Raw genomic sequence first — 27890 nt, forward strand, 5'->3', positions numbered from 1 at the left:
TCTCCATTCTCCATTTTCTCCACGCCACCCCACGTATCTGGTGACGAGATGACGTACGGACGTCATCGAAAATTCTTAAAGGCGCTCCGTAAAAGTGCAACGTGAAAACGAAACTAACCGGATCAAATGTTACAAAGACATGAACCTTGATTATGCATCTTCAGTTGTGAAAACGCCCTTGAGGGAAACATGTGTGGAGTGACTTCAGGAGGAAAATCAACAAGTAAAAGCATAAAAGTGTGGGAGGGATCTCCCAGTCCCTCCACAGCAGAATGTATCCTCTTCCTGTTTATGGGAGGAGCAGGAAAGAGAAAGACAGAGAGAGAGAGAGACAGAGGCAGGGTCAGAGAAAAAGAGATCGGCGAAAATACAGAAACAGTTTTCATAGCTATTATTCATACCACAGAGGACACTCCATTTCAACACAGTACGTTTATTTCCCTACATTCCTCATTTTGTATCTAAATTGTATTGTGGAATGATCATCCATTCTGATGGTTATTTATGGTCGGCGTAATGAACTCTTGCGCTCGAAATCAAGGAATTCGTCCTTGTACCATGACCAAAAATGATTCAGAGACATTTCACAGGCTCACAGCTCTGCACATTACCCATCTATGTCACACCTGAAATTTCTGCTTGACAGGTTTTTAAGCTAATGTAATACAGTACAGTTCTGGCTCAGGAGGTTGTGAATCACAGCACAAGTCACAGTTTGTAGCCATGCGTTTGGGCTTATGACCTATTAGGATATGGTTGGACATAGAGCAAACAACTGGTTGGTGAGTTTAGGGATAATGTCACGTTAAGGTTTAGTTAAGTAAAAAGTGGAAACATATCAACAGGGAAAACACTTTGACACAACACGGAATGAGGAAGTTCAAAGTCTCAGCAGTCAGGACAAAAGGACAATACCTTTCGAAGTCACACCTGAAATTTCTGCTTCAAGTTTCAACTTGTGTCTGTAATACAGTACATATGGTCTTCAAATTGAAGAAACTTTTTGTAGAAACATGCTTGTACGTGCCCAGGAGATTGTGAATCACAGCACAAATCAGTTTTTAGCCATGTATAAAATGATCCACCTCCACTCAATTGCTGTTTTCCTTAAAGCCAGTGTGTAATATTTAGAAAAGAAGGTTTTCACAGAAATTTAATGTATTGTCCATAACTATGTGTTCATATATGTATAATCACCTGCAACAAAGAACCAATGTTTTTTCGTCAACTTTGAATGAGTTAAATAAAGTAGCATTAGGGAGACCGACTGCCGTGTAAATCACCATGTTTGCTATGTCGTGTTGTGCTGCGTTCCAATTCCACTGCGACTCAGGAGGTTGAAAAAAAACGCCACCCGACTTCTGGGGTCTGATTCAGAGGTATAATGGACTGCAGCATTAAAAACGTTTGCAGAAAACGGTCCAGAATGCACGCATTTGCTTTGAATTTCCATTGCTGCGGGAAACCGGAAATGGTATTAGCGGTGCGCCACCATAAAGTGTCCCCTGTCGGATGCTCAGTTGGTTGCGGTTTGCTACTTTACCACCAGATGTGTTCAGACCACTTTGGTTTCTTGGTTTTAAATCCCAGTTCAGACCAACTAACCATCCAGGGCCTTTCTGTGTGGAGTTAGCATTTTCTCCCCGTGCTTGGGTGGGTTTACTCCGGGTAATCCGGCTTCCTCCCACAGTCGGAAAACATGCAGACTGGGGTTAGGTTTATTGGAGACTCTACATTGATTATAGATATGAATGTGAGGATGAATGGTTGTTTGTCTTTGTGTTTTGCCCCTGTGATGGGATGGCGACCAGCGTGTACCCAGCCTCTCTTCCAAAGTCAGCTCCCTCCTGACTCCTAAAGGATCAAGTGGTATAGATGTTAGGTGGATGGATGGATGATTTCAGCAGTCACTGTAAACATAGTGGACCTTTAAGCGGAATTCTAATACAGTAGCCGTTTGGCTGCTCATCTGAAGTTTACAATGGCATCACATGGTGTATTAAAAAATACAATTTTGTTTGTCCACAGGTGATCTGAAGCAGAGAAATGGATATTGTTCAGCGGATTCAACTGGCCCCACCAACAATCACACATGATATAATACAGTGTGTAATTGATGAAGACCTGAAAGTCCTCAAAAGGTTACTGAAGGTCAATGACATCAACATGACCTTCCCATGCAAAGAGTTGGGTGATTATATAACCCCACTGATTGCTGCTGTTGCATATCAAAAAATTGAAATTTGCAAGTACCTTCTAGGTCAGGATGCAAACCCAAATGTTGTTTCCAAGAAGTGCTTGACACCTTTGCATTACGTCTCACTATCCAAAGCACCGTCAACTTTTGTCAGGAAACTACTTGAGGCAAGAGCTAATCCAGACGGATGGCCTCTACAAAAAATCTCCCCTCTGCAATTTGCAGCTATTCTTGACAGGGATGATGTCATGAAGGAGCTTCTCTCTGCTGGTGCACTGATAACTTTATTGCACGTTACTTTACCTGAGGATTTGTCTCACAATATAAAAATAGCTCAGATGACGAGTCATTTGGCATCAAGTGGACATGAACTATGCTCCAAAGTAAGAGAATTTTTTGAAATGCAAATTGCTGTGGAAAAAGGACAAGAACCTGAAAAAGTTTTTAGAGATTTTAGCAGTAGTTTGCTAATGGAGGAACCTCAGACTCATCTCAACATGATTGAAGTACTCTTTTGTGCATTTGGGAAAAATGAGGAAAAATTCCGCCAGGGATGCATCAAATGGCTGAGGGATGGTGACAACTTGAACTCCTACATTGCCGGTGCAGTGAGACGCTTTCCAAGAGTTCACCAGGGATATGTACATGTGCTTGTCAAAAGTTTACATGCAGTCTTCTGCACAATGGAGGCGATACCAACTGAGCAAGCACTAGCTATCATCCCCCAACTGCTGGATCGACTCTCCTCAAAAGAGGCATGTGATATCACGCTGTTAGAAGCTGTTCAGCAAACACTATATGTGATAACACAGAAAACACAGGTCACAAATGGCTGGCATCCCAGTTTTATTGAGAAGTTATGTGTGACAGTCGCTCCTTTTGCGAATGATCGATTCTCCTCCGACGTTCGAGTCTACACCTATGGCATAGTAGGAAACTTGCTTTCAGATGAACTCGCTGTTAACATCTTAACATCAGCGGGGATAACTTCAGTGCCCGAGGAAATACTGGCCTCTGCAGATATGAAAATGAATGACAAGCTGAAAGACGTGCTCAGACGGTTGAAAAATCATTTGAGCAAACAAAATGGGGAGTGTGAAGAATCCAGAAAAAAGAAGAAGAAGAAGAAGAAGAAAAAGAAGAAGACAGAAAAGCATGAAGACCCAAATGACGAAGTGTGCAGCACTTCAACTGATCAAACAGCAGTTCCTGACAAATCCCCAGTAACACAAAAGTGGCTACAAATTAGCAAGAGGTGGAGGGAAAAATTACAGAAATTACACGGACTTGTGAGCACTGATGAAAGTAAAGTCACCAGGATTGGGAGCCTCGTTTACGTAAATGATGCAGAATTTCGCATAGCGAAGGGAAGTGATGGTACTGAAGTCTTCTTGGGACTGAAAGGTGATGGCACTGAAGTTGCAATTAAGAGAATGTCCAAAAGCAACTATGATGTGCTGAAGAATGAGGAAGTACTTCTGCGACATCCAAAGCTGTTCGATAGCTGTATCGTACGATATGTTGACTTTGCAGAGGATGAGAACTTTGGGTATCTTTGTCTCCAGCTTTGTGAATACACCCTGGAAGAACATATCAGTAACAATGATGGCAGTCTGCGTCTAGAGGAACTTGTCTATGACGTTCTTGACAGTTTAAGGTCGCTTCATTGTCTAGAGCCACAAATTCTCCACCGAGATCTCAAACCACAAAATGTTTTGATTGGTAAGAAAAAAGAATATAAAGTTATTCACTACTGTAACTGAACTGAATTTACTAAATATGTGAATGTATGTGGCTCAATAGGTTGTTTTTTTACCGTCTTGCAGATGTGAACGGAAGAGCGAGATTAGCTGATTTTGGCATTAGCAGACGTTTACCCAAAGACCAAACAACGCATCACACACGCAGTGCAGGAACCGAAGGCTGGATGGCCACAGAGACTTTAAAAGAAGGAGTTGACATAGGATACAAGTGGAGCACAGACGTACAGGTCAGTTTTGCTGTTGTACGATTTTTCTTGATGTTTAAATGAAAAAATAATTAATTCATTGATCAGCTTTACTAAATTTGCAGGTGGCAGGGATGCTGATTTATTTCATCCTCTCTGGAGGAGGCCATCCTTTTGGTGGACCCTTTGAGCGTGTGTACAACATTCATCAAGGGACGCACACGTTGGATCGTCTTCAAGATGTGGTGGCAAAAGATCTCATCGAGGGGATGATCGATAGAGAACCAGAAAAAAGACCTAAAGTGGAAAAATGTTTGAGACATCCATTCTTCTGGACCAGCGCAAAGTAGAATCTCTTTTGTCACAGTGTTTTAACTCTAATTAATTCTGTTGCTTTGCTCTATTTTTCATGTTATAGAGTGTTATAGCTAATACCAAGCAGGTATAATGTTTACCACGGCCGCCATCTTAGTGTAGCATGTCTGCATTTTATAATAGTGAGTCTATTAAATACAAACTTTAGCTGATAATATTAAGAATGACATAAGATCAGCATCTTTTGGTCAATAATCAGATTATTGGAAAATTAAAAAAATTGACTTGATGGCACAAGAGGAGGTCAGGGTTATTAAGACACACCCTTTTAATGTAGATTAGATTAGATTAGATTAAAATTTACTGTCATAGAAGAAAACATGACTAATGTTATGTTTTCTTCAATTGCTCTTATTTCTCCGACACTCTCCAAAAATGTCTATACAATAAAACCATTTTTAACCAGCAACACAAGCCAAAATTTTGTTGTATTTTGTCAAGCATGCACCTTAAATGTACAATCCTTTTTTTTTCAGGAAAGTAGAATACTTGAGAAAAGTTGGAAACGAGAAAGAGGTGGCAATCCGTCGAAATACAAACCAAGAATTGATTTCTTCACTGGAAGAATGTGCTGGGGGTGTATCCTACAATCAGTGGAGAGATAAGGTGATTGCAACTTAAAAATTTAATTCTGTATTTGTTATCTGAAACGCCACTGCTTTGTATTAACAAAATCCACTTTGTCACTAAGCATAATTGTGAATATTTTTTACAATTATAGTTTTCTTCAGACTTGGTCCAGATGGTGGATGACAGGAAGAAACCCTACGCCGAAAGCATACTGGGATTACTTCGCTTTATACGGAACCTCCTTGAGCACAAGTAAGTTAAACTGAGTCAAGAATGGTGAAGGGCCTTCACAGGTCAAATAAACTCACTCTCAACACCAAAAGACATGTTTTCCTCACGAAAAATACAATGATATTGATTTTTTAACTGCAAATTTTCAGTCCCCTAAGCAAAATTTGAAAAAGTAATAAAAATACTTTAAGCAGACTGAGATTTTGATTTTTTTTGACAAATCCCAGGCCCTGGAAAGATTTAGGATTTCAAACATCCAAAGAAAGGTTTACTCATTGCTGTATTGAATTTAAAGGGGAAAAAATAATTTAAGGATATATTTAATTTATTTATTGATCAGATGTATTCAATGATAGTTATGCCCTATTTTAAGAGTTTCTTTGTATTAGTTAAATCACCTCTCCCTTGACTTGCCTCTGTTATAGCAGTTATTACTTTAAATATATTATGTCTTTTGTATGTCAGTTACTGGATTATTCCACACTTTGAGGTCTCTGAGAGTAATGGGAATACAATAAAATCAGTCACAACCAGGGGGCATAATGCAACTGCTGATAGAGGATTACAAGTAGACGTTGCTTATTTTCCAGATGTCACAAGCTAAACGTTTGGGGGGCACTGGTCTTCTGTACATAACTGTGAGGGTTTTCTTTGTAATAAAGTTTTATTTCTCCGTTTACAGTCCCAAGGAAGCAGCCAAAGTTGATCTGATGTCACTGTTTCCTCATCTCTTTGGATGTGTTTATAAGTTCTCCAAAAGCCAAGGGTGGAATTCAGAGAGTCCACTGAGGGAAATGTTCACAGCAGAGGCGACAATAGGCCCCACCAGTGATGTATTGTCACCCACCAACTATGAAGATCAAGTCAACCTCGCTGTTCAAGAATCTCAGCACAGTTTTACTGAGCCAACCACACTTGCCACCAGGAGCATCACTGGAGACAAGACTTAATATATAAATTTGAATGAACTGCTGACAGATGAGGTAAGGCCTCAAATTAAGATTCCATTGAAAATAAAGTGATTCATCTGTTTCACTGTTCTCAGGTAAAACTATGCTCAATCCATCAATTGTCATGCAGATTTTCATCTTTCATATATATTACATAATATATTCTATATTACAACAATTCAGTATGGTATAGTATGAGACAAGAAATAGATTTGAATGCTTTTTCTTTTGGTTTTTTGCAGTTGATCACACTGGCTTTGAGATTTTGATCGAAGTTCATTTTGGTGCAACTTATTTAAAAAAAAAAATTTTTTACTTACCATTTCTATCACATACAACATATGTTCTTGAGATGTGGACTGTTGTTCATATTGTTTTTTTCCCTGTCAGTTACTTTGTTTTTTTTTTAAGTAAGGTTAGTGTAAATGAGAATTTGTAAAAGTTTTATCTTGACTATATACAAGTGTAAAAATATTATTGTAAGAAGTGTTTAATCTTGTCAGGGTACAATATCAGTAAAAGATCATCTTGTAAGGAATTCAACATATGTTAACAGTCTTACCAAATGAGAACTGCGACACAGTTCAGACACATTAATGCTATTAAAATCAAAGTAAATATGAATAGAATAATAAATATTCTCCTCTTTTGGCTCATTATTCTGCAAATTATTCTCCAACATATGCGCGCAGCTTTGTGCTTTTATTGTGAAGGAACCTTCGATTTTCCTCTTGTCATCGCTATAATTCCTCCTCAGAAGTTCTCTGGCGCAATATTTCCCTTATATTGCGCGCTATCCAGTGTCTGACGTTAAAACTGCTTCACATTTACTCAAGAATTATCGCTCAAAAGCAGTTTGAATCGATATTTGTCTTGTCTTTATTTTGTACCGGAAGTAAAAAAAACAACAACCCCATTTCATTCCGCGAGACTTGACAGGAGAGGAGAGCCACCACCAAAAGTGACGTTGCAGGACAAACAAACTAGAGCAGGCGAGGCAACTCGGGCGGCGGCACCGCGGGCAGACGGCCTGTGTCTTCGCGTTGTTTTTGCACAACATACATTCGGACAATGCAGTTGTCCAAGAGGAGCGAGGGCGACTGGCAGGGGCTGGTCGGCGAGGTGAGTGAGAGGCGAAGACCGCGAACAGGGCGCTGCAGAGGCGGGTCTTGCTTTCCGGCCGGCGGACGCTCCCCTGGTCCATATGGAACGAGCGTCCACTCTTTTGGCTGAATTAAAGCAGCTGTCGAACCCTTCTCACTGAAAGGGTTCACTCGGGCCGACATAGCATCCGAGCTCCCCCCGAGGACGGACACCCACTATCTCTCCTGCCCACCTCTTAGGCACACACGGCGCCGTGGAGCACGGATACATCCCACCTGTGGGAGCACACGTACCCGCTGACGTCACCAGAAACCAATTAATTGAAACCTAGCGGATCCCATTCGACCGTTAGGAGAATGCGCGAAATACATGTAAGCGTATCATTTGGTGGTTAAAACCCCCAATTCCAGCCTTTGAGGTCCCGTATTGTACTGACCACTTTGTCTTGTAATCTATTCACGACAATGGGAATTTTTGATGAGTTGAATAAAGTAAGTGAGTTAACCAGATAATCAAAGATGATTTCATATTTAAGCAACTGTTCATTTAACAGTAATTAAAGGTGCTATAGACACGTTTTTGTCTTTATATCCCCCCCCCCCAACTATATCTGGGTTTTTTGGATTGTTGGTGCAATGTGATAACATGACCGTGCAGGGTTTTGAGAAATAATGATATATTTTCTTGTAATGTCTTTTGTCTAACATTTGATATTTTTCGAAAAAAAGTCAGATTAATTTATAATGGAAACTAGAATGGCAATCAGTAAAGCCATAGACTGTAAATGTAAAATGGACATAGATTCCAGGTCCAGTAAGTGAAGCCAACGCGGAAGTGCCTGTATTCTCTGGAATGACCAGCAGGGGGCGTCTCAACTGGTTACAAAAATGAGTGTTTCTAAAGAAGTCTATGAGAAAATGACTCTTGATGAATAACGTCAGTAAATATGAGCAGTTTATGGTCTCAATCGCTAGTTTCAAGTCTTAATGGTCCTTTTTAGAGTAAAATAGAAGATAAAGCACCGTATACATTGCGGCGGGAATACAGTGTGGTTGACTGCTAGTACCATCAAATCTGTTAAGGTGTAGGTGGACATGTAGTGGACGAGCTCTCAGTTAGGCCCAAACCACTCTCCTCCAAATATTGTTACTTCTGGTAACAAATAAGGGCGCTGGCTTCACAACATCAGTTCACATCACAAACCAATGGGTGACATCCCAAGTTGTTGCCACTTGTGTTAAAGTAGCTACAGGCAAATATATTTTTAAAACTTCAAGATATTTTTGTTTTTGATTGTTGGTCAATGAAAACATGTGATGACATGACCTTGGGGTTTAAAGAACTGACTCTTTTTTTTCTAAATTTGGAAAAAAAATGTCAGAAAATAGAAGAAAAAAAAGTTCATTCAAATAATTAATAATGGAAACTAGAGTGACACACATTGGAGCACATTCCTCCACCAAGGCTGAACAATCCTACACATGTCTAGCTCTTATAGCAGACACATAAAGGAAGTGGTCTGAAAAATTTGATCAATTATTTGTCATAAAACATAGTCAAGGAAAGTGGGAAAAAAAGGAATTCCTGTACCCACACCAACAATGAATTAGTTCTTCCCAGGCCTCATCCCTTCCCCCAGGATTTGCATGATCCTGCTATCAAATAAACCAATTAGAATGGTCAGAAAGTGGGAAAAAAAAGTATCTGCCTTGTTTCCTTCCACCAGGTTTCGTGAAAGTTTTTGCCTTATCCTGCTGACATAAATCAAACAAATGGACGAGGGCGAAGGCATAACCTCCTTGGCCGTGGGTAGTGATAATTAGGCTCAGCGCTACATAAGAGATTAGCATGGTTGAGCCGCAAAACAGGCACCAAACCTCACCACACACCTCGACAGGGAATTCACCGCTGTGGCAGCAGCTGCTGTATAATTTGGTTATGAGCTGGTCTGACGACTATCAACGTTTACTCTGTCTTATCTACAATTCAAGCACTTGGCTGCACACAAGTGTGTGTTTTTCCGCCTGTGGGACACTGGTCTGGGTTGGTATCGTTTGTACATTCAGGTAATTTGGCCAACCTTGTTGTTGTTGTTATCAAGCAACAACAAGGTGGATAATACAGTTAGATGTCATGGATAGATAAAAACTCATACAGCGAGATGACCTACGTTTTACCTGTGTCCATTATGATGCATCGGATAAACATCACCGCTCTGTGTTCTGTCCTTGTCTGCGGCGTCTGTGTCAGTTCCTGGTGTGTAAGCGTAAACTGGAGAGTAAGAAAGAGGCCCTGCTCATTCTGTCTAAAGAGCTGGATACCTGTCAGCAGGAAAGAGACCAGTACAAGCTGATGGCCAACCAGCTGAGGGAGCATCACCAGGGGCTCAAGAAGAAGTACAGAGAACTCATTGTGAGTGGTTCATTTGTCTCCACCAGATGTTACCCACAGCTCATTCATGCACTTTTGATGAAAAATCTTTAAATAGGGTTTGATGATTTGAAATGTTTTAGTTACCGTTTAAAAAAAATAAATTCTTTTAACGTTTCAGGATGGTGATCCCTCTTTGCCGCCAGAAAAACGCAAACAGGTGAGTTGCTGATTTCATTGACTTTCTCACTTACGTTGTAAATACATGTGTACATTTTTATTGATGCAGTTGAAACAAGCCGTCGTCTGACTCTGTTGTGCGGAATTAATGGGGTTGGATTTCATCAAATTCAGGGTCACGACGGACAAACAGCCTCTTAATACGAAACAAATGCGGATCCGATGCAGACATAGTGACACGGAATAGTGAAAAAGCTTTTCATGTACATTTTTGTATGACATTTCACCGTTAAAAAGAGGCTCAAAAAGATTCAAGACAAACAAAAAACGAAAATCAGCTTTTTTACAACAATGTGATTCGTGTTAACTGGTTGTAGAAATAAAAATAAGTGACCAGCCAAGATTATATCTATGGTTTTGTATAGACTGAGAGAGTTTTCAGTATCTGAAAGTGATTATTTTGAATTCTGTTTTTCTTGTAACTCCACCAATGCGTTTGCTTTTAACTCGTCCTCTCAGGTGAACCTGGCTCAGCTGTTGAGAGACTCGAGGGAGCGGGCGAAACAGCTCGCTGAGGAGGTGAAGGAGCTGACTCAGAGGCTCACGGAGGCCCAGGGGGATAACAAGGTGAGGTTACCAGGAGCACCACTCACTCGCTAATGTGTGCCTCTTAAATTCCGCTCATTTGACCTGAGCTCTCGCTCAGTGCACGTCTAGATGTGCTTCAGAGAAGCAGTGAAATGAACACGGTTCTTCTCCAGCTCCTCAGGATGACCATAACTCGACAGAGGCTGGGGGACGAGGACGTGGGGGCGCGCCACTTTCCTGCCCATGAGCGCGAGGATCTGGTTCTCCAGCTAGAGAGAGCGGGCCTACAGGTTGACACATTTCTCTCACTCTCTTTTTATTTTTGTTCTCAAGGAAATCATTGTCTAAAACCAATGAAACTGTCACATTCAAATATTTCCAGCACAGTTTCGGTGACATTTGATCCTACCCACTACTCAAATTTTCAACAACCTGAAACGACATCCATTCTACTACGTTTTCGATTCAAAATAGAATCGCAAAACTGAAATGATCTCCGTCCAGATGAGTGATTTAGCTTCATACCAGTATTAATCCCCGTCTATACTAACACACCTGAAATTGTACATTACATGACAATTCACATACACTGGGCGTACAACAAACAGGAAGCAGATTGTCTTCTCTAGCAGTAACTGTAGCAGCATTTAAGTGTTTTAAAATGGAAACATAGTATTGTGGACTTGGTCACTTGGTCCCAGTGTCTTCAGGACTAAAGACGTAAGGCTTTTTCTGAACTCGCCAACAATTTACCTCTAATAACCTCCTTCATTATTTCATCGGAGGAACCTTAACTGTATTTTGATTGGTGGGACCATGAACTTAATTTAGTAGTTCCCAGTACCTGAAAGCTCCCTTCTCAGATGTCACTATCGTGAGCCATCAGAAACGTTGACGGTGCTGAACTTTGCTCACTGGTCAAACCCAAACTTTGCGCTTGTTATAACTTGTGATCAGCTTTAAACACATAATAAGCCCCAACTGGTTGCCACTAATATCAATATTAGGACGCGACCAATAACATAGTTAAATCATCAGCCTCCCAACTAGAATAAAAGAAGCATTTATTTTCCTAAATGAAGTCCCTGTGGATAGTTCCTGGAACAATTTTGTCAACAAGGGACTAATGACACGGAGGGAAATCCATCGTGGATTTCAAACAAAAGCACCATCAGTGTTTCAAAATACAGTTCTTTCACATTCTGCCTCACGGGCACTTTTTTGCCTACCTCGCTTGCTCTAGATGGAGGAGATGGAGCACAACGTGAAGGCTGTGACGGACGAGCTGCAGGACGTGAAGGCGGAGCGCAGTGTGTTCAGGGAGAAGGCCGATCGACTCAATGTGGAGCTCAACCACATCTTGGGCAACCACGAGGCACGCATCATTGATGTTGACGCCCTCTGCATGGAAAACAAGTGAGTGGGGCACAGACGTAGATACGGAGAAGACAGGGCCATTGTCATGGGTCACATTATTTCAAGGCGGATCCACTCACCAGTGTCATAATAAACCTTAGGTTACTTGGATGTTTTCTACAGGCTGCAGAACGAAGCCATCACCATAGTAAAACATTACAGCTGCTTTCTTTGATTCTTTATCACTCTTTGATTTGAACTTCTTGATCTGCACTAGCGATGCACGGAAAAGAAATTTGTTGGCCGAAACCGAAAATAAGGAAACACTTGGCCGAAGGCCACCAAAGGCCGAAAACTTTTAAAAAAAGATTTTCATTAATTTTTGTATGAATTAAATAACTATTAATGTGGTTTTTTTACATTCCAGCAGACATAATACCAGCAAAGCACAATATAACTTAAAATAAACAAATTAGAACACTTATTCTGCTCTTTTTTCCTATTTTCGGCTGAACAATTTTGGTGGCCGAACATTCGGTGCATGTATGAGGCAACATATTGATTTCATTCACATTAAACTGACACTTAGACGTGACGAACACTACAATAATCTATATCTCGTGAAGATAGTTCACACTCTTAATTGTTTAATAAACATTAAGCCAACAAAATGTGCCAATTGTTGAAGTCTTGCATATTTTATCCATACTCACCAATCAATTTATTAGGAACACCATACATTGCTCTCAAAACATTCGAAAGTTTATGGACTCAATAAGATGTTTCCTTTGAGACTCTGATCCACCATTGTCCACCAGCAGCTTGGACTGTTGACACAATGCAGGTTGGGTCCATGGATTTGTGCTGTTGACAGCAAATTTTTATTCTGCCATGTCATTCATCGGACCCGGCTACATTTTCTGGCCGTTCTGGTGAGTTTGTGTCCACAGTGCAGCCTCAGATTTCTGTTTTCGTTGGCTTTTGGCAGCCAACGTGGTCCTCTTCTGTTGTAGAGGCATCCGCCTCAACATTGGGTGTGTTGTTCATTCCGAGACGCTTTGCTGCTCACCACTGTTGTAAAAGAGTGCTTATCCGAGTTACTGTAGCCTTTCTGAGTCTGACCTCTCCAATCGATGAGGAACATTTCTGTCCACAGAACTGCTACGGTTGTGTGTGAAAACCACAGATCAGCAGTTTCAGAAAACACTCAAACCGAACCTGGTCAGCACAAACAAGGGTCAAAATCACTGCGATCGCTTGTTTTTATGTTTAATTTGAACATTAACAGCACATGCACGGCACTGCTACCACATGATTGGCTGATTTGATAATTGAATGAATAAGCAGGTGTTCCTGATAAAATGCTTGGTGAGCGTACTTACAAATATCATGTCTGCAATGAAATTGCCATAATTTATTCATGTATTTTTATTTGTTTAATTGGCTTTTTTGTTTTAACAATACCTGCTTTTTTTATTGTTGTTGCACTGTTTCAAGTCCAGTTGAAACTCACCCAAACTACTTTATTTGTTATCTGATTTTATTAAGTAGTAGATAAGTAGTTTTTTCAAGGTTTCATTTTTCATTCTGCCACTAAATGTTGATGAACTATTTGTCAGTGTTCATGGAGGACGGCATGTACTAATACGAAAACACTGTGCAACTATTGCGCATGCCCGATCTTCTCCTGATGTCAACAGTTTTCCACGTTTCCTATTCAGAATGTTCATGATTCTCTGAGCTTCAGCTCCAAACAATGAGTAACTGTTACTTTTCGCATGTAATCAACACACCGTCAATCTTGTCAAATGTGAATCTAATCGTTTTTGCTGTAGGTATTTGCATGAGCGCTTCAGCCAACTGCAAGAGGAGGTGAATCTGCTCAAATCGAACATCATGAAGTACAAGGTACAGATGACACGTTTCTTTTTCAAATGTAAATATCAAGGTGTTTTTTATAGGCCTATAAATCCATGTGATTTCTCTCAATTTGTATTCTCTTACTCGTGCACTAAAAGTAAAAGTTATTATGCTTTTTTTTTTTTTTAAAGGATTCATCAAAAATGCCTGTTTTTTCCCTCCCCTCCCCACAGACAGCTCTTGAGAGGAGGAAAAACTCCAGCACATATGGGAAATCATACAGCAGTCCCCTCACTGGAGTCCTCTCCGCCAAGCAAGGTGAAAACACAAACTGCTCCTCTCCCTTTGAGTTCTCTTTTAAACTCAGACACTGATAGATGCTGGCGTGGTGCGGCTGATCTTGAAACTGTATAAATTGTGGGGTTTTTTTTTCTCCATCACTTCTGTTTTAGAGTCGGTTTTTGATCAGAGAAACTCTACAGCCGATTCCTCCTTCAGATGAACAAACCAGTTTCTTCAAACACCTTATGTTTCTCGCCATAAATCATAGCATTATTTAATGGATCTTTTTTTTGGGGGGGGCCGCCCGGACACCAGCTGGGTTACTAATTGTATTCTGAGTGGTAGAGAGCGCCACTGGCAGGGAAATGAGCCTGCCATGATGACTGACAGTCGCTGGCAGAAGCAGCACAGTGGGCTCTGGACTTAAAGTTAGGAGAGTGTCACCTAATAGACAGCTGTTTCTAACTCTCGATCTCCATCTCGCTCTTGTCATGCTGTTCTCCCTGTCTCTTGCGATATTATCCTGTTGTCACTTTTAACAATCCCCCCCCCCATGTCTTGTGAAACTTTTATTGGTGCATTATTGGCAGACTGTAGGTTAGAACAAACCATACCCTCAGTTTTTTCCCGTTGCACACATCTGGCTTCCTTCATTTGTAGCCTTTTCTCCTTCCATTCCTGCTCCACCTGTCTTTCTTTCATCTACTTCAACCCTACGTTTCTCCCCTCCCGCTCTCTTTCCACCCTCCTTTTATAGTCCAGGACATGCTCCTGGAAGAGCAGGGCTGCAGCCTGCCGGCCACGCCTCAGTCCATTTCCGACCTCAAGTCCCTGGCCACAGCCCTGCTGGAGACCATCCACGAGAAGAATCTGGTCATCCAGCACCAGCGGCACACCAACAGGTACAGAGACGGCGCGTTATGGCAGGATGTTGGTGCAACCCTCGCTCCCGCTCGTCTGCTGACAGCAAAGCGCTCTTTTAAATCCAACAAGCTAACACACTTAACAATGTTTGACTTCCTGTTCTAAGAGTCCTCCTCCGCCTCCAAGGCAAACACCCGCTCCGTTAGACACAAGCACACACGGATTCGTCGGCCGCAGGTAACCTGGCGCTTTTCTACTTGGTTCTGCAGGATCCTTGGAAACAGAGTTGCAGATCTAGAAAGGAAGCTGAAGACATTGGAGGTCTCAGGACTGTGGAGCCTCCCAGGTGGGTCTCAAGTCAAAGTGTTAAATCTCCCACACACAAAAAAACAACAACAAGAAGCCAGACCACATTGCAGTCTCCTTCTTGAAGTCTCTCTATAATTCAATACATCATAGAGCTCAATCCAGTTATTAAACAATTACAGAGTAATAACAGTAATTTGACTGGCCCTTCAGAGTGTGAAAACAACTAGTGATTCATTGCAGTACATTTCCTCTAATTGAACTTTTTTCCTGTAGCACAGCGATTAGTCCAGGATTCAATTGTTAAATATAATCATGTTTGTCAATCACTGTACAATTTTAGCCCCAACTGGTAAACGGTGATTTTTAAGAAGTACATCATAGTCGATAAGTTAAATTGACTGGAATATTTGTAATGAAATTACAGTAAAGCTATTACACATGATCAGGAAATTTTCTGCTGCCACAAAGTAAGGCATCTGTGTGTATAAACACTGTAATCCTACCACACCATTAGCAAACATGACCAAGTGACTGCGTGTGTGTGTGTACAATTAATTTAACAGTAATCCAGTTAACTCACTATAATTAATAATTTCTTTTAGCAATTTTAGAAAAAAGCGTTTTTTCCCTACATTATGCTTCTCTCAGTTGCTTTTAAATCTCTTATTCTCTCCTTTATTTCTTATAAGAAAAGAGAAGAATAACTATGGGATCTTTTGTATCATTGCTCTGCCAAGTACAGTGATTTTTAATGTGTTTTTGCTACTTCTCTCTTTTTAATCTAAAGATATTAATGAGGTGTTACGCTCATAACAATGTGTCTTTCTCTCCTCTCCGTCTCGCTGCGTCTCAGGCTTGACCTACCGTGTATCTGTGGGAATTGGGAGTATGTATTCCTTCTGCCCCACTTAGCCCATCCATGCCCTCCGCTATGTCATGCCAGGACAAATCTGGGCAGATGCCCAGGGAGCATGTCATCTCATGCCCACCGTGAGATGACATGTTGACTCCATTGACCATCCGCGCATGTGTCCACTCATGATACCATTGACTAAGCCAGGCTGCCTGAATGTCACACCCTGATCCATTTGGTCTCCTGGATCCGTCTTAAATTTAACACCCAGAGAAGAGATGAAAAAATAGACCCCTCTTTTGAATGTTGGGGCTGGGATTGTTTCAAGGGCAGGAGAGATGTTTTTTTCAGGCAGCGCACAATCGGTTGTTGTGCTGACCCATTTTAAAATATGGTCGGATGTAATCATAAATCGTGATAGAAATAGACTCTTGGCTGTTTTATAAAAGACTGACATAAGTTACAGGTTCCGGGGATCCGAGAAGAGAGAGGTTTTGATTAACAGAAAGTATTCTTATGTTTCTAGGCGTTAAACCAGTGTAAATAGAGCTTTTAGAATATGAGGATATCTGGATATGATTCTTGTTTGTGAGACAGCAGAGACAGCGGCCCTGAAATTTGAGGAGCGATATATAATTCGAGCCACAAAAATACAAATACATGTCTGGCCTTTTTCTCTCATATTCATGCATTTGTATCTGTGAAGGAAGCCAATGCCTGTAAATGATTTGCCATGCAATGTATCCGTGACAGCCGTCATGTTTTGCTAAAAGACACAGCTGTCAACTGTTCCTCCCTTGTAGACCAATCCCCTCGCCGTCTTCAGCAAACTATAATATGAAAATTGAACAATCTACTCCCAAATGCCACGAGGACACGAGACAGTACGTATGGACGATAGCTCCCTCTTTCCCCCACTGGAGGGAGGTGTTGTGCCGTGTAAGAGCCGGACTGGGAGCCTGTGGGGCTGCGGCTGGATGGAGGTGCCCTGTCACGAGACCGTCATTCTCGCCGCCATAAAGCTGACAAGCATCCATTACTGAAAATGATTGCCCACATTACAAACACATTTAGGGGAATGTGCCGTTATTAGGGAATTTGTAGGCGAGGGCCCAGAGTGCCTGGCGACCACGCTGTCCACCACAGTTAGGGAGACGGAGATATAGGGAGAGGTGTGAGCGTCTGTGGCCTTGATGTGATAGGAAGTTGGGCTGATGGATATTAAAGGCGAACAGGATAGGATGGAGGGGCCTTGGCTGCCTACCTGGGGCCCGGAGAACACGAGAGGTGACTACATTGTCTCCGGGTGAGAGAGAGCGGAAAAACAATCACGCTGATGAAGTGAGTCAGATAAAGTTGTGACTGATAGATCCCGCAAGTCAACTCCTTCGTCCACCCCGCCCCCAATGCGGAATGAATGCAAGCCGAATGTAACACGGCGAGTGAAAGGCTATCCGAGTGCATCGGCTGTTGAAAGGGCAGAGGTGGACACCAAATATACCCGTATAGCTCTGTTGTTTTTGCGCTGACAGATTTTTTTGGTCTCCATGTTTGTGATGTACAGTTGATGATCTGGTATATGTTAGGGTGTCACGTCAAGCAGACAGTCTTGTTATCTTTGCAGGATGGGTGCATATGAATATATAGCATGCTGTGAGGTGAGGAGAGAGATTTGGGGAGATAGTTAGACGACTGGACAGGAAGCTGCCGGTAAGGTTTAAAGCAAGTCACCGGTGCTTCCTGCCTCCTCCCGAGCGCTGCGAGCCTCCCGGAGACGCACCGCTGTGCTCAGCCTTGACCCCAGATCTGCCCATCTGATAACCAACACCAGCTTGTTATTGCCTTTAAAAGGCAATCTGCAGAACTCCCCTAAAGCCCCCTCTCTCAAAAACCAGAGCAGCTACCTCAGCTTAATGAAGGAGATACCCGCTTCTAGAGAACTGCTGACTTTTATCTTTCGACAGCTGCCGCGAAAGATTATGTTATTTTCTTCACAAAATAAATATAGTTGGGAGCAATGTTAGAGTTTGGAGAACTACATCATGAAATCACAGTCGTGTCAATGGCCACAGTCATTTGTATGAGGTATCTCGTCATAAACCAAAGCACTGGACAGTTATTATCATTCGTCCCGAGGAGGACATGGATGTTAATACCGTCTTTCCTGGCAGTCCATCCGATAATTGTTGAGAAATTTCAGTCGAAATCACAAATGTCAAGTCCACAGTGACGCGAGAGGAAAAGTCAGGGGAACACCAGAGTCCTTAGGATGCATCCTAGTTTCATGGCGATCAATCAGATGGTCGTTGAGATATTTCAGTCTGGACCAAAGTGGTGTACTAACAGATTAACATTTTCTTCCCCAGAGCCATGCCACTAAAAAGAACCTTTGTTCTAAAAATCAATCCAACATGATGACTGACACCATTCTCCCTTGTTCAAGAAGCAAAGCAACTTTTTTATTTTTTGAGACAATCAAAAACTTTGTCGCTCCTCTCGACACCCTGCGTTTTAGAAGCTTCGGCAAACAAAGCAGCCCCCTCCCTACCCTCTCCCTCTCACTGTTCCCACGACAGTGTAAACATCGAGCATCCCTAACAGTATGCACTGCATTCATAACAATATGGTCTCCGTTCACCATTCATGATTCTCACGCATCGTGTCACCCACTCATCCATTTTCTCATTCTTCTGTTTGTTTATGTGCCTCACACTTGAATGGACGGAGAAACGGGCCTGGTTAATTCTGTTCTCAGGGTTTTCTCCGAGGCAAAGGCTGCACACTTTGCAGACTTAAAGGCTTCTGTGCGTATAGTTATGTGTGCATGCGTGTGTGCGTGCGTGCGTGCGTGTGTGTGTGTGTGTGTGTGTGCGTGTGTGTGTGTGCGTGTGTGTGTGTGTGTGTGTGTGTGTGTGTGTGTGTGTGTGTGTGTGTGTGTGTGTGTGTGTGTGTGTGTGTGTGTGTGTGTGTGTGTGTGTGTGTGTGTGTGTGTGTGTGTGTGTGTGTGTGATCACTTGTGATGTCTGGTTTATAGCACACAGCCTCCTATGTGTAGCATATGGTGTCAGCCTAAGAGGCATGCAGCCATCACTAATGAAGACAGATGACAAGAAACTGAAGCCACTTCCCTGTAAAAGGGCTGCAGCACATGCATGCTTGCGCGTGTTTGTAATGCTGTGCAGCGTCATACATGTGCTTGGATCCGTCCGGTCCTAAGACGGCCCAAACACTTCATGCCACTTATTCTTGTCTCTTTTGTTGTCGCGTGGAAGTGAAAGTAACAGCGGCTGTGTGTCCTCCTGACAGGGACACGGAACAGCATCACGCTGAATGACAACCTTCAACCAGAGCTTCGTCCGACACCTGCCACGTCTCAGCCACCCATAGGTGAGTGTGCAATCGTGTGAACAGTAGCTGGCTTCTTCGCCAATTGACGAAAAGCGCGCCCACTGCAATTAGCCGCCACGTGCTCAACACTCCTTGCTACCTTCCGTGTTTAACCCTGGTCCTTTGCATTCCCTCCTCCACTCCACTCTGCTTCTCAATGGTGCAAGCTGCCCAAATGCCATGGCATTTTGGAAATGTGAAGCAAATTCTCGCCTGCTGACATTCAGAAACTTCTGCCATCTTCTCTTTGAAAGGGGATGGGGTGGGGGGTGGGGGGGCATAAATATGGATGCTAGTTCAAGTCATGTTGCTTTCTTCCTGCATGTTTTTGCAAGTGTGTGTGTGAGTGTGTGTCTGGTGGGGTGGAGGTACTCTATGTGCAGTCTTTAACCTTTTTGCCTCCACATCAACAAATATGGGTCAGTAATCCCCAAAGTGAGAGCATATTTTTGGCAGAAAGAAGCAGAACTAAGCTGTTGCTATTGCCGAGACGCGGGGCGTCACACTTGTCTTGCGTCCCGTTGTCTGGGGCACTGCTGCTATATTTAGCCTGTTGCCATGGAAGCACTTCAGTCACATAAGTAATTGAAATAACTTTCTACCTTGCCACAGTGGCACGGGTCCAACAAAAGGAAAGTTTTTCTTCTGTCTTCTCCTTAATGTTCTTTTTCATTCCATCACATTTTGATTTTCTTCAAATGAGCTTTGGGCATGAAAAGACAGCCTGAAAGGACAGACAAAGCCCTTTGCCCTGAGAATCAACAGGCAAATATGTTCTTGTGTGTATGTATATTTACAAGGACATATGCAACCCCAAACTCTGATCATATCTCCTCATGAGGGCATCAAATATCAAATGTGTCTCCTTCAAAAGGCAAAGGATAAACTCAAGCTTTAAATATTCTACCATTCAGGAAATCAATTGCAATAACTTTGATTTAATTGTTTTAACAATTGTATCGTTTATCCACCAAAAGTATTTTCTGCTGGTTCCAGCTTCTCAATAGCAAGGCTTCACTGTGTCTCTCTCTATTGATATTATTTATTGTAAAATAAATACAGTATATTTGGGTTTTCTAAAAAATGTTCTGACAAATCAGGAATTTGAAGATGGCGGCTTCAGTTCTGAGAAATTGGGATGTGCATTTTTCACGCATTTCTGAAGTTTTATACATTGAATGATTAATCAGTTATTCAGAGAGTGGCTGCCATGATTGTAGTACGAGGTAACATCGCTGGTGTTGTTGCTTGCATTGGGGAAAAGTACTTGTTTTCTGATGAACACAGATCGAATGGGCACTCGAGATGACCAGTTGTCTTGTCTTCCTTCCCTTCAGTTGTGTCAGACAACAGAAGTTCAGATGAATCAATGTGGGAATGCCACACCGCCGGCGGCGACCTTGGCACAGATGGCTTCAGCAGGGGAGACACACCTGCACTGCTCAACAGTCTGGAGCAACTAGCAGGGGTGGAGAGCAATGGAATTGATGGGAGAGGGGGAGAAAGGGGGACCCTGATGGAAGATCGAGGCACCTCAGAGCTGGAGGAGGGGCGTAGTCCGGTGGAAGAGGCGGGGCAAGAGGTAGAAGGGATCGACCACGAAGAACTATGCTCCATGGTGGAGGAGGGAGAAGAGGCGGCCTTGGCGCTGGATGTGCTGCCCTCTGAATCAGACCTTCCATGCCTTCCAATGGACCAAGCCTCTGTCGATCATTCAGAAGCGGGGCATCAGTGCTGGGAAACTCAGGACAATGTGCCTGATAATGTACCTGAACATGTAAAGGCGTCCATATCGGTTCCAGAGGACCAGGCCACTGAAGTATCCAGCACAGTGGTGTGGGACATCCACTGTCGATCTGCACAGAGTGACACGTGTCATAGCGACAACTTGGCATGATCTTCGAAAGACTTTCAATTATTTAAATCCTGGCCCATGCCGTTTTAATTGATGGTTGCATTAATCATCCCTGGCTGCATTCTCACAACGTGGGCCCTGCTCACCAGCTCCCTGTTCTGCCCGACAGCTCTTTTTTTTTCCTTCTTTTTTTAGTCAATAAAACACAGAGAAAACACTTTCACTCTTCAGCCGGCGTCGACAGAGCCGGAGGTGCATTCGTATCTAGACAGGCTTGTTACTGCGCAGGAACAGACAATCTTGAAATCAATGGAGTTGCAAACCTCATGCCCTACAGGAGCTAGGAAAATAACAAATATGGCAACCTCCAGTCTTGGTCTCCATATTCCCTTCCGCTTTCCCCCTGCGATTGGATAATCCCAATTGTTTGCTTTCTTCTTCTTCCTTGGGGAGCTGCATTTCCGTTGTTACTCTCATAGGGGGTCCAAATTAACTCACCAAAACTTGTAATGAGTGTGTTGTGGATATGTGTAAATTCATCATTACAAGAGATTCTATTGATGTCTATTTTATCTGTATTGGTGAATCTTGTCTATCATTCTGTTTTTATTTTTGCTCATTTAGAAGTTAATATTTGGATGAGACTTCATGTGCCTTATAAAGTAAGTGGAAAAGATTACTGATAAAAGTGCATAAACCTGCAGTACTGTTGGTTGTTATTTTTCTTTCCAGAAAGGTCAGCTGCTCTGAAACAGACAACAGAGCTGTCAGGTTTCATTGAAGATAAGTAAGCAATCCCCATATCTTGAGCACAGAAAAAAAAATGATCGGATCATTGTCGGGCAGTGAATCCCAGCCAGGGTTTCTTGTACCACATCTAATCAGCTAATCTGTGGGTGAAATAAATGGTTGAAATGTTTCACTATAAATAACTGATACTGTAAATTGTGCCACTACCAAGTCGGGGTCGCACAATTTAACATATTCACTTCTTGTATCTAATTGATAATGTGAAATGACATCCAGTTTAAAATCAATTTAAATATTTGGAATACGACAGGGCTTGAGGTATGTCTTGACAAAAACAGGTTGGAAACCAAATAAAAGGTTTGACTGATACTTGTGTCAGCTCCCTCCGTAAGCTAGAAACCACACAAGAAGGAATTTTATCCGATACAAATTTCACCTCTGACACAGAAGATGACTTTGTGGAGCTTTTACACACACACACACACTCACACACAAATGTGAATTGTTTGACGGTAACGTTCCGTGCCAGAAAAATGAGGACAAATCTGTGTAAAATACCTGACTGATTTGTGTTCACAAGGTTGGTCTCTCATTAATTCTAAATGCAACAGCCTCAGAGTCTTTCGATGGTTTTACAGATGACAGCCGCTTAACACGATTCTCTTCCTTCCAGTCTTGGGAGAGCATTGTTTCTAAGCATCAGAAATCTAAAATGAATTATTAAAAAATCATAGAAATATCCTTCGCTCTATTCTTACTTGAATTTACAGAGGAAGGTTTGAAAAGTTATACATTTTGGGTATCCACGTGTAGCCATATTTTACATAGCTTTTTGGTCTTCTTGAATTTACCGACACACACAATAAACATGGCAATATGGTTGCATCATATATATATATATATATATATATTTAAAACAGACACCAAAAGTTTTCCAGAACTGTAAAATGGATACACAGAAACACCTGTTTTGTCCAGAGCCCACAGCGTACTGCGAAAAAATAAGTGGCGAGGCCGACTCTTCCTGCTTGCAGGTGACAGCTGGCCTCTCCAGGCAAACGCAGCGTCAACGCCAGAATCCATGAACTGCTTATGCTGCGAAAGACCACTCGCTATTTTTAATCTCTTGACACAAAAAATAGAGGCATGGAAAGAGAAAGAATCCGTGCTGGAGAGCCATGGTGTGTAGTGTACCCAGTGCCGGCCCTGTGCCAGGCAGCTGATTTGGCACACTGCAGCGAGCCTTCTTCCTTTTTCTGAGGAGTCTGCTACGTTCATAAGCCAGATGGGTTCGTCATTTAGTCGTTGTCCAATGTATGATTTTATTTTTTTATTTTGTGCATGCATATGATTGTCTTAAATAAGTGAGTTAGCCTTGCTTTGCATCTGTTAGAAAAAGTAGCGGTGAGATGCATTGTCTGATTGAGCGGAGACGCGAGCCACATGAGCAGCTCTTGTGGGAAAGTCAGACGGTCGACATGAATTGAAGTTGACAATGTTTTTTGTCTTGCCTGCCTTTAGCTCCTTGATCATTAGCCATCACTTTCATTATTCCCTGCAAGGCTTTTTCACTGTCACTTCCAACCGCTGATTGGATGCGGATTGGACGGATCCAATTGTTGTGGCCACATATAAATCGATTATGACCAAAAATTAAAGCTATATCATTAAAATCCCATATATTGACACCAGATATATCTGTATCACTGTATATGCAGCCAATAAGTAAAAAGAAACGGCAGCACATGGAGAAAAAAAACACAACACATCACATATCGGCCAGGTTTTACCAGAAACATTCAACCGTTGTTAGGTGATTTCCAGTTAAATAAAGCATTTAAAAAAGAGCGGAAACAAGGGGAGCCTGAGGTGGCAGTAGTAAAGACAAAATGTCTGGAAGTTTACTGGTGATTAACTTTTATCTACTTGAATTAACCTCGTATAAGCACACAAAAAAACAACCACCACAGGTATACAATATGAGCTGTTAGTCGCTAAAGATTCATCAGAGACCTTCCCCCTCTGACGGCTTCCCGTTAGGATCTGACGGGGCCATTATCTGGCCTTGTCACACAGCTGAAAGATTCAGGCTCCCTCTCCAGACCCCTAGAGAGGCAAGGGGAAGGGGGAAAAAAGAGGGATCGCTAAGAGCTGTCGTAGCCAATCATCGCCACTACAGATAAAAATGAGACTACGGTACAAGCAACTAGCCCATGCCAGAAACTAATCTTGAACCTTTTTTTTTCGTTTCGGTGACAGCGACGTTCCAACAAATGGAGGAGTAGCAAAAAAGTGCTCCGATTGGGCGCCATGCTGCTTGAATCCCCCAGGTGTGTGTTTGCTTCTCTATTTGTACTTGAGAGGGAGATCAAAGCAGCGTTCATCCGCATGTGTGTACATCCCTGTCCTGTGATTTCTTGTAGCATTGTACTCGGCTGCTTCCCCTTTTATGTTGTACGTGTTGAGATGGCTGTATCATATCATATACAGGCCTCTAATGATGGTAACTATGACTATGAAGACTGCCAGTAATTACCCCCCCCCCCCCCCCCCCCCCCCCCCCCCCCACTGTGACCCTTCAAAATGTCTGCCGTGAAGAAAAGGCCCGTACCCCTAATCGTCTCACAGAATCAGCTTGCTTTCTTCTGATCCCTAGCCCCCCAATAATATTCCACCCTGGAGCCCAGGTAGTGAAAGAGACCAGCCAGGTCACCGCAGTGCTCACCGACTCTAATAAGTGTGACCAGGCAGCCAGAGGGCCTGTGGATGTAGGAGGGTTTGACACCCCATCATCTCTGGGCCCTCCAAAGGTTTGAGGAATGGGGGTGGACAGGGGCATTTGGAGCCAGCAGTTTCCAGGCCAACCACTCAGTAGGGTTAATTACTATACCAACCAGATGCCCTTTCCAGTGATGGTCAATGCCCTTGTGATCCACACTTCATTCACTCACCATGATTTTTTTGGTTTTTTTTATATGCTTAGGTGAGTTTTATCATGTGGCGCCTCGGAGACACTGGAGTTCACTGAGCCCGGCGGGTTTGCTCCCCAGGGGCTGCGATTTGAGAAGTGTAACTTTCTGCTCTGTTGCTGACAAGGCTTTTATTATCTGAGATAATAGAGGACAGGGAGAGAGAGAAAAAAGAAGGCGGCAAAATATCAATGTCAGTCATCCCCTTTTTACTTGCTTGTTTCACATGGAGCTAATAATTCTAATATATCACAGATGTGGTACGCAACCACTTCATCATTTGCTTTGACTGCACTTTAATATGAATTCAGTACCTACAATTACTGTGTGCATTTTCACATCAGGTCTTCGGCTGTCAGATACGAATACGGTGCAGTCCGTTGCAGAATGGTTAACTGTGTGCTCTACTTCACTCTCTGTAGTATCCTATTAAGATACTGTACATGTCACCCAGTGATGTTGTCCTCTGTCTTGGGCTGCGAGTCATATTAGAAAATGCAGATAACACTCTCATTTCTATATGCCAAATATGAAACTACTGTACAGCCAGCAACCAGAAAACTTAGCGTAGCACCAAGACATGACACAGAGGTAAGGTAGCCTGGCTCTGTCTACAAAATTCACCATTTTACGCAAAGTGTATGTGCTGGACTGGGTTGCAGGTTGCCTGTTATCCTTTTTTCTAGTCTTTTTACAAAGATACGCTCTGTGGCTGCTGGTTTAATGGAGAGACATGAGAGTAATAGCATCATTCCTATCATCTAACTCTTGGCAAAAAAAAGAAAAAAAGAAAGCCAAGAAACATGTCCAACTATTTCTTTAAAGCAACGTTAAATGTATTTCGAATCCCTGCCATCACCCTTCGTGGTAATATAGAAGTTTGCACGATCACAAAATACTGCCTGCTGCTTGTGGTTCTTCGTCCCCTGTGACCTACCTAAGTACTTTACACATTTCCTGGGGCAAAACTGAAACTGACTGCAATAACAACAACAACAACAACAACAACAACAACAAAAACAACAACATGGCTCCAAAGACACTGCTGGGAAGCAAGGCAAGCAAAATCGCAGGGATGTTGGGGGAGCGGGAGCGTGCGGACGACCGATAAGCAGAAAGGCCACACCGGGGGTCAGCACGAAGCCACGGAATACAGTCAGATCTCTATTAAGATAAAAGGTGGTGGGCCTGTGTGATAAGAGCCGACAGGACCTGCTGATGTGATATCAGTGATGGGGCAGTGGCAGCAGATGCCACTGTCCTCAGCCACCAGGGGAATCAGGCCTGGACCAGACCCGTCCCTGGCATTGGTGCCATGAAGTTGTCCTCAATCGTCTTCAGTGCAAATCTCACAGTAACTTCACGCATTATTTTGGAGTTTTTAGACAACACTCTCTATTTTGACATTTAAATCTTTCTGTATTGAAATATTCTTTATACCCAGATACAGATCTTAATATGACTTCAGAGAATTAAAGTTCTAAAGATTTGAACTTGAAACGGTATTGGTTGGATTTATCTACAGTATTTTTCTTTTAACTGTATGCATTGTAGCTATTGCACCTTACTGCACTTCAACAGTTCCGTTTTACAGAACAGCAAAGCATTTGAACAACTGATTTCTTTAATCTCTTCCAAATGCTGTTCCCTTCATTTTATACATGTAATCTTGCACAGATGTTGCAAAGCATAAAATGAGCCCAGAATGAAAAGGTTTATTCAAGGAAGAAGGCTCCTTTAAGTGTTTCATCAAAGATCAAAGTTCTCGTCGTTCATTACAGCATCACATTTCCACTTAAATTGTGCAGCAGTACTTGTTCGCCAAGACAGGGCATCATTGGCCACGCGATTTCAAGATCAGAAACAGTCACAGCATCCATGTTCTTGTTTGTCAGACGCTCTCCTGCAGGACTTTCATCCAGTGCTTTCTCTCCAGTAACAGGCGGTTCTGTGGCCTGTGCTCCCATGGCTCTCCTCTTCATAACATCCATGTATGCATTTGACCATCCCTTCCAACCTGTTTATAAAGGACTGGGTCTGACTTTTCATTTCTGTATTATTGTTGTTTTTTTGATCTCAACAAGAGCATCCAACCCCCGACATTGAGCGGGGTGTGACTGAAATAACTCTAAGCATAAAAATGGAAAAAAACGCCACATTATTCTGCTGACTTTCGCACACCTTTGTAGATCTTACATACTTCTCATTTCAATTACCCAGGTCGTAATTCATTTAGCTCCACATTTAGGCTTGAAAATACATTTGAAAGTTTTGCAAAGCATCAGCTTATTTTACCAAAACTACAAACCGCTTCCACTGACCGCCCAGTTAATTCTCTGTTGTCCAATTTTATGAAATGCCCCATCCTTATAACGTTTCATTTGCAGCCAAGGGGCTTGTTAAAACTTCTTGTTAATGCCATAATAGCACATGCACACCTACAAACTGCACTGCAAAGTGTGTAGGCATACTGACAAAAATGTACTGATGCGATGGACCTGACACACAAGAAGCATTTAACTCCAGTTTTCACAAACAATTTGATTTTAGAAGCTAAAAAGAAACCTAATAATACTACTAATACTACTAATGGGTTGGTGATTAAAATCTAATTTAACCTGAGGTGTTTGTGTTCACAAAAGTGTTGTTGAATGAGTATTGCAGGTTTTGCAATGCAACGCTCTCCAAGAGTTGATTTTCAATCTTAAAGCATCCCTTCTAAAACTATTGTTGTCTTTTAATCTGTCTTGCAATCACTGTTTTACAGCTGGGGGGGTTGCAGTTTGAATTCATGTAGTAATTTTGTAAACAATTAGTCTCCAATGTTGTCTGTGCCCTCCCTGCCAGCACTGTAGTGTTTGCCAGAGCTATTTCATACACAATTGGACTGCT

The 27890-nt window shown here is 42.3% G+C and overlaps 1 protein-coding gene across 6 annotated transcripts; it reads left to right on the plus strand.

The window, feature by feature from the left end:
- The first annotated feature begins 147 nt into the window (after window positions 1-147).
- On the plus strand, window positions 148-22398 carry LOC118319749 (coiled-coil domain-containing protein 149). Of its 6 annotated transcripts, none has more exons than XM_035650366.2 (19): window positions 152-427; window positions 2029-3919; window positions 4024-4187; window positions 4271-4491; window positions 4997-5126; window positions 5242-5342; window positions 6004-7393; window positions 9626-9787; window positions 9927-9965; window positions 10445-10552; window positions 10687-10803; window positions 11757-11929; window positions 13705-13777; window positions 13963-14047; window positions 14769-14913; window positions 15145-15221; window positions 16038-16070; window positions 19344-19424; window positions 20762-22398. In XM_035650366.2, exons 7-19 carry the CDS (start codon window positions 7343-7345, stop codon window positions 21319-21321), a joined length of 1704 nt encoding a protein of 567 aa, XP_035506259.1. In that variant the 5' UTR covers window positions 152-427; window positions 2029-3919; window positions 4024-4187; window positions 4271-4491; window positions 4997-5126; window positions 5242-5342; window positions 6004-7342; the 3' UTR covers window positions 21322-22398. The 6 variants fall into 6 exon arrangements, with proteins under 6 accessions (XP_035506269.1, XP_035506259.1, XP_035506282.1 ...); XM_035650389.2 differs by having other exon boundaries at window positions 9707-9787; XM_035650376.2 differs by lacking the exon at window positions 2029-3919 and having other exon boundaries at window positions 148-427.
- Window positions 22399-27890: the final 5492 nt, after the last annotated feature.

This window comes from Scophthalmus maximus, chromosome 12 (genome assembly GCF_022379125.1).
Source record: "Scophthalmus maximus strain ysfricsl-2021 chromosome 12, ASM2237912v1, whole genome shotgun sequence".
Lineage (NCBI taxonomy): Eukaryota > Metazoa > Chordata > Actinopteri > Pleuronectiformes > Scophthalmidae > Scophthalmus > Scophthalmus maximus.

Bases quoted from the DNA above. Each gene is read 5' to 3' on its own strand.
- LOC118319749 (XM_035650349.2), top strand. From the start codon at position 2,047: ATGGATATTGTTCAGCGGATTCAACTGGCCCCACCAACAATCACACAT. The intron at 4,492-4,996 runs GTAGAATCTCTT...TTTTTTTTTCAG, and splicing joins TTCTTCTGGACCAGCGCAAA to GAAAGTAGAATACTTGAGAA. The intron at 5,127-5,241 runs GTGATTGCAACT...TTACAATTATAG, and splicing joins ACAATCAGTGGAGAGATAAG to TTTTCTTCAGACTTGGTCCA.